The sequence below is a fragment of the Austrofundulus limnaeus genome, unplaced genomic scaffold, assembly GCF_001266775.1.
Source record: "Austrofundulus limnaeus strain Quisiro unplaced genomic scaffold, Austrofundulus_limnaeus-1.0 Scaffold111, whole genome shotgun sequence".
Taxonomy (NCBI): Eukaryota; Metazoa; Chordata; class Actinopteri; order Cyprinodontiformes; family Rivulidae; genus Austrofundulus; species Austrofundulus limnaeus.
The window spans coordinates 842518-849029 of record NW_013952513.1 but is presented as its reverse complement, the minus strand read 5'-3'; the positions used below and the strand labels follow the sequence as shown (position 1 = coordinate 849029).

At 36.7% G+C, this 6512-nt stretch overlaps 1 protein-coding gene across 2 annotated transcripts; it reads right to left on the bottom strand.

Annotated features, from left to right (window-relative positions):
- Positions 1-502: 502 nt before the first annotated feature.
- mrpl54 (mitochondrial ribosomal protein L54) lies at positions 503-3514 on the bottom strand. 2 transcript variants are annotated; one of them, XM_014014198.1, is made up of 3 exons: positions 3332-3514; positions 2045-2198; positions 503-846 (listed from the first exon to the last, which is right to left on the bottom strand). In XM_014014198.1, exons 1-3 carry the CDS (start codon positions 3453-3455, stop codon positions 714-716), a joined length of 411 nt encoding a protein of 136 aa, XP_013869652.1. In that variant the 5' UTR covers positions 3456-3514; the 3' UTR covers positions 503-713. The 2 variants fall into 2 exon arrangements, with proteins under 2 accessions (XP_013869652.1, XP_013869653.1); XM_014014199.1 differs by lacking the exon at positions 3332-3514 and having other exon boundaries at positions 2045-2452.
- Between the last annotated feature and the right edge of the window lie 2998 nt (positions 3515-6512).

Here is a 6512-nt window from a genome sequence, read left to right as displayed (position 1 = left end):
CTACATTTCTCTAATCTCAATATTACAATAATAGTTATATTAAAAGAATAAAGTCAGTACTATGAAATTAGATTGAGAACAGTCAATATTACAAGAATAAATTCGAAATAATACGAGAAGGGGCGTAATATTGACAATAGCTATACTAGCAGAACAAAGGAACAACTTTGACAAAACAGTCATATTATGACAATAGTCATACTATTAACAAAATAAAGGCACAATTTTACCAGAAGAAAATCGTGAAATTACAAAAATAAAAATCGTTTTGAGAAAAAAAAAAGCTTTGCTAGTTCTGAAGGTTTGAGGTGAGCAGATTGTTCAGCTGTACAGTCAACATGTAAGCTAATGTATTGATAAGTTTTTCCTTTAACAAACAACTTTTGTCTCGTAATTCTGACTTAATAACTAGAAAAAGAAAGGTTTTAGTCTGGCCCTAATACAGTGCTCTGTCATACAATACAAAACAATTTTGAACCTACTAATGACACACCACACAGTATTACAATTTTTATTTTATTTGTGTTACTGAATTGTAATTACGTTAAAAACAAAACAGCACAGTCACTACAGCATGATGTTTGCGTGAATAACAAGAGAAAGAGTTTATCTAAATGCCTGAACATGAGTCACGTCACTTTCACGGTCATTTCAATCCAGACTCTGAAGAATCCCCATGAACAGAAATAATCTACAGCTCAGCCCTTACAGGTCTAAAACCTCTTCACTTTACTAAGTTTGTGGTAACGCCAAATGTTTTCCTTCCGGAGACGTCTATAATACGCCCAGGAGCCAGGTTCCAGATCCTGGAGTGTCAGGGGTTTCCCCAAGTTCAGCTCGAACAACCTAAATGAGTCATAACAGAAAAAAAACCGATGAAATACACCTGATATCTTTCAAACAACTGCTTTCAAATCTTGTCCCTAAACTCCCCCTGATGTGTCCCTCATACAGTGTCAGTAAAAAAATATATTAAAAACAAACAAAAAAAAAAGTAGATTTTTTTTATCTCCTCTGGGGAAGTTTCTCTTCCTTTTTTTAAACAGAGGTTTCAGCTCTACAGTGAAGAATTAAGCCCAATACCCAGTCAGTTTCTCTCTAATTCACACCTTCATGATTATGAGCAAAACATTTCTCCTGTGAGCGAAGTTCACCATCATGACTCGCCATGAGGCAAGTCTCTTCTTTATCCTCAAGTCCTGAGTCAAGTCTCAACTAAGTCTCATCTTTATCCTCGAGTCCCGAGTCAAGTCTCAAGTAAGTCTCATCTTTATCCTCAAGTCCTGAGTCAAGTCTCAAGTAAGTCTCGTCTTTATCCTCAAGTCCCGAGTCAAGTCTCAAGTAAGTCTCGTCTTTATCCTCAAGTCCCGAGTCAAGTCTCAAGTAAGTCTCATCTTTATCCTCAAGTCCCAAGTCAAGTCTCAAGTAAGTCTCGTCTTTATCCTCAAGTCCCGAGTCAAGTCTCAATAAGTCTCGTCTTTATCCTCTAGTACTGAGTCAAGTCTCAAGTAAGTCTTGTCTTTATCCTCAAGTCCCGAGTCAAGTCTCAATAAGTCTCGTCTTTATCCTCTAGTCCTGAGTCAAGTCTCAAGTAAGTCTTGTCTTTATCCTCAAGTCCTGAGTCAAGTCTCAATAAGTCTTGTCTTTATCCTCAAGTCCCGAGTAAAGTCTCAAGTAAGTCTTGTCTTTAAACTCAAGTCCCGAGTCAAGTCTTAAGTAAATCTTGTTAATGCTGTTAAAGCTTCGCTCTGTGAGACGTGCAGTGGGACGGAGGGAGGAAATGATCCTGCATCACGACGTAACTTTTCTACAGCGGGAGGGAGAAATTTTGTGGATTTACTCTGCGTGTTTTAAAATGCTATATTTCTTCGTTATATTTCGAACTCTTCCTGCTCATAAATTTTGTTTATGGATGTAAAAGTAAAAGAAAAAAAAACGTCCACATTTAACAACTACGCAGATCCTTGAAGTAGTTTTAAATGTTGTTAACAGAGAGGTACAAATTAAATGTAAACAGCAGAAATAAAGTAATGTGTGTACTCACCAGTCAGGGTATTCCTCACGAGGCTTCAGTTTAGGGTCTTCTCCCTGTTTTAGGATGTTGACCCCCACTGCATAGGTTGTAAGTCGGACTGCATCTTTACACACCTCTGGCTCCTTCAGCTCCTCTGTCGCCATAGCTCTACCCTTTTTGAACCCTGAAAAAAGAAAAAGGAAAGAATTCAATATTTAGATGATTTCTGTAGGGATGTTGACATTTTGTCAGCAGCTGCTGCCGTTTTCTTCCCAAACTGCTGTGACCAGATTTTGCAAGGCTGCTCGGTGCGTTTGCTTGTAATTTCCTCCTGCTTCGTTATTTCTATAAATTTCAACATATCGGGCTGCCGTCAGGTCGTTAGCTACAGCCTCATCTTCCAGTTTTTAATTTTTGTTGATGCGTTTTGAAGAGACAATTTTTTGAAAAGAGGATCAAAGGAAATCACCCGAGTTTTTCTAGTGACCCCTTAAAGAGGTAAGCTGCCATGAAGAACATTATTTTATCTGCCCTTATTCCAAATTTGATAATGATTTGAAACGTCGAAGTATGTTTTTTTTTATCTGGAACAGTGCTTGTTGCAAAGTGTTTTGATGCTCGTCTTCGTCACTTGACACATTTAACACTGTCATTGGTTGAGGAGCTTTGTTTACAAAACAGATGTCCACATGGTTTTTAAATTGTTTTAATTTCCTTACTTTCTAAGACACATTAAGTTGATTTGATGCTACAGTTTGCCTTGTAATGTTATTTTATACCTTTTCTGCTACTTTTGCATTGGCTATTATTAAGTTTTATTAGGTTTTTAAGGATACAAGATGCTTCCTACAAAAACCAGAATGTGAATCTTTTCCTAAAATTTCATGGCGATATCTTGAACACTGAGGAAGTTATGAGCAAAAATAGAAAACAGCAAGGTGAAATGGTCACATTGGTTCTGCTGTGAACTGCAGCAAGAAAACATGAGTTGATTTCACCTAAACAAACATCAATAACTTCCCTCATACTTCATATCATCACAGGACTTTGGTGTTATTTTGTATGGTTTGAAATGGTTCTTTTGGAATCCGCTGTCAGGTTTAATATTGGTGTATGATTAAAAATTTATCAGCATCCCTAATTTCTGGTTGAAAGAAAGAAAACAATCCCCGCCATTAATTACAATACTAAGTGAAGATGCTGACACAACGAGAGAAGACATTTTCAAATAAACAAACTAACTCCAGCATGTTAACACCAGCTTAAAGCTAAGCAGCTCTGAAAACGTGGATAAAAGACGTGTCCTTTATCACTTACCAGCAACTTTCCTAGATCCACGTGTCTGTGTTATGTATAACATACCCGTCTTTCTCAGTAACACTGCTTTGCTTGTGAAACATAGTGTTGACGGCACTACTTTTAATAAACTGTAGCCTAACATTTTTAGCACACCACGCTACAATGTCACTTTCATAAATTCGTCCGCTTCCGTTTTCCACCTTGTATTTGGCTGCTTCAGCGAAAACACCGCCCCCTGCGGAGGGGAGAAGCACTGCAGCCGCTCTGTCAGGTGGCAGCAGTGTGCAATACAGACAGATTTATAAAGGCTTTTTAAAATATCTGCGCATGCAGATATTATCAATGAGGTTTATATATATCAGACCTCATAATATTTAATCGGTAACCCCCCCTTTTTAAATAAGAAGACTATGTTTAGCATTGTGTTATGTTCAGAATTAGTACTGACAAGAAATGAATCAAAATCTACTGGAGGGTGAAGATAAACTTTTGGTTTGTGTTTTTGTATTTCTGTTGAGTCAAGGTGTGCCATTAAAACAAAGACAGAAGTGTCGATTTGCACTCCTGATAGCTTACTAAAGTTTTGTAACAGTAAGTATGTAATATGTACACAACAGACACCTTGTTATTTATCTAAATTTATTAAGCAAAAGAAAAAAATAAAGACAAACACCCTGACATTTGCTTTGTGGATTGCTTACTAGATCTCTGTAACAGTAAATATATTTATTTTCACATGAAGTACTATTTTTATCTATCTAAATTTATTCCAGTGTGCCTCGGAAAACATATAGTGGAGTCTCAATACGGCATGGACAACCATTATGTTGACCTCATCCAACTCCTGGTGAACAGTTCCTACACCATCAGGCAGGAACATGTTGCCAGATTACACACCTCACAGCTTGAAAAAGAGCCTGTTTGTTAGAAAAGGACTGAGCTCATTCTCTTCAAAGGCCAATAATTAAACAATACAGAAAAAACACTATACAAAAAATACAGTAACGTACAGAATAACTATGGACTTGCATTTATTATACAAATAACTGTCAATCTTATTATTGAACACAATTTTGTTTTTTATTTTATTTATTTTATTCATTTTTCGTTTATTATGTATTTCTAAATGAGGTTTTCAAAATGATGGTTTAAGCCTTGGTTTTTGTATTGTATTTTGACAACAATTTTAGTATACTTTCTTTTACTTGTTTCGACTACATTGTTAATAAAAATAACATATTTTTAGTTAAAATAATATGGTAAAATAAACCTTTTCTTTCAACTATCTGTGTGTGTAAATGTGTTATAGAGTACATGTAATTCGGGGCTACTCTAAAAAGAAAAAACCTGTTAATCTGGTCAGCATTGTTTACATAATTTGAACAGCCCCATCCCTTTAGTAGACTGTTTCAAGATGGCGTCGCGCTTAGCATATCTTGGCCCCAGCCTCTGGGTAGCCTCTCTAGTAAATATACCTCATTGGATACCATAAAAAGGCCTTTATTACATCTATGGGTTCAGACGGAAGAAGAAGCATCTCTCTCTTTTTTTAGAGCAATAAGAAGAAGCATCTCACTGTTCATAAAACATAAAATAGCTTTGTCAAACGGAACCCCATATGGAAGAGCATTACATTTACCAAATGAAAAGATAGTATTAGAAATTCGGCAAAGTTTAATTAGGATACACAGGATTATTTGGTTGTGTTGGGTACCTGAACATGAAACTGCAGAGAAATTAGCTAAAAGGCTTTGTAGGGAGCAATAACTATTACTATTCCTTTTGGGAAAGGAGAGAGTAAATCAGTTATAAACAGTCAAGCAACAGAAATATGGGGAAAAAAGATGGAAAGAAGACGCGAAAGGAATGTATTTATATGTCAATTCAGTGTTAATTTCAAATAGTGAGAGAAACAGAAGGGAAGAAATGATGATGAGGTTAAGGCCGGGTAGGTCATCTAAATTATGTCATATTTAATTGGGAAGAAAAGTAATAATAAATGTGAGGGGTGTGGAGTGAAAGAAAATGTGGAACATGTATTAATTAACACGTATTAATTAACCTCAGGAACTGCTAATCCAGTTCTACACCGCAGTCATTGAGTCCATCCTGTGCACATCCATAACAGTCTGGTTTGGAGCAGCTACAAGGCAGGACAGGAACAGGCTACAGCAAACAGTGAGGACAGCTGAGAAAGTCATTGGGGCCTCACTGCCCTCCATTCAGGACTTGTATCACGCAAGAGCCAGGAAATGGGCTGAGAAAATCATCACAGACTCCACACACCCGGGTCACAACACGATCCAACTCCTCCCGTCTGGCAGACCCTACAGAACTCTGTCCACTAATCCCCCGGGCCAGGGGTCCTCAACCTTTACAACCAAAACAGCCATATCTGCTGCTTGATGCACTACAGTAATAAAATGTGTCCAGAGCTGCAAAACGAGCTAAAACGATGATTATCAAGTGGTGGTCCGTGGGCCTTTTTGGTAACCTTTACAGCCAGTGGAGGAGACATTATAAAACTAAAAAATGTATGGTGAGTTTTATTATTTGTCTTTATTTTTATACACATCAGAACAAATGAAAAGACCAAATTCATGTAAACAAGAAAATTACTGTATATAGTTTATGCTAAATTTCACAAAAACTATTACAACTGAACTATTCAGGCATATTTTTTTCCAATTCTTGTCGTATATTTAAGTAAACAACATGCAAGCATGAGCTAACATGTTTTACTTTTTGTATTAGTAGTATTGATCACATATTTGCATATAAATTGATTTGTTGTGAGTACAAAAACAAAAATATATATATTCTGTTATGTTTGGCCATATTTTCAAAGAGCCACATGTGGCCCCAGAGCCTCAGGTTGCAGACCCCTGCCCCAGGCCATCACCATCATCAACAGCTGATCATCCATCAGCTAGATCATATATAATATAGAGCAGTGGTTCCCAAACTTTTCAGCCTTTGAACCTCAAAATATAGATACAGATATATCCCAATGTGTATGTGAGAAATACAGACATTGTTCAAATGAGATTATTAGTTGTGTTACTGTTTTTGTGTATTTGACTGTACAAAGACACCCCACACTTTATTTTGGGTGTATGTTTTAGTTAGATTGTTCATTTCTGAGAGTACTGGTATTTACTGAATGTCACTGAATGCACCATGTGGAAAGGTTCTGAAA

Bases quoted from the DNA above. Each gene is read 5' to 3' on its own strand.
- mrpl54 (XM_014014198.1), bottom strand. From the start codon at position 3,455: ATGTTAGGCTACAGTTTATTAAAAGTAGTGCCGTCAACACTATGTTTC. The intron at 2,199-3,331 runs GTAAGTGATAAA...TTCTTTTTTCAG, and splicing joins TGGATCTAGGAAAGTTGCTG to GGTTCAAAAAGGGTAGAGCT. The intron at 847-2,044 runs GTGAGTACACAC...TGACTCATTTAG, and splicing joins CGTGAGGAATACCCTGACTG to GTTGTTCGAGCTGAACTTGG.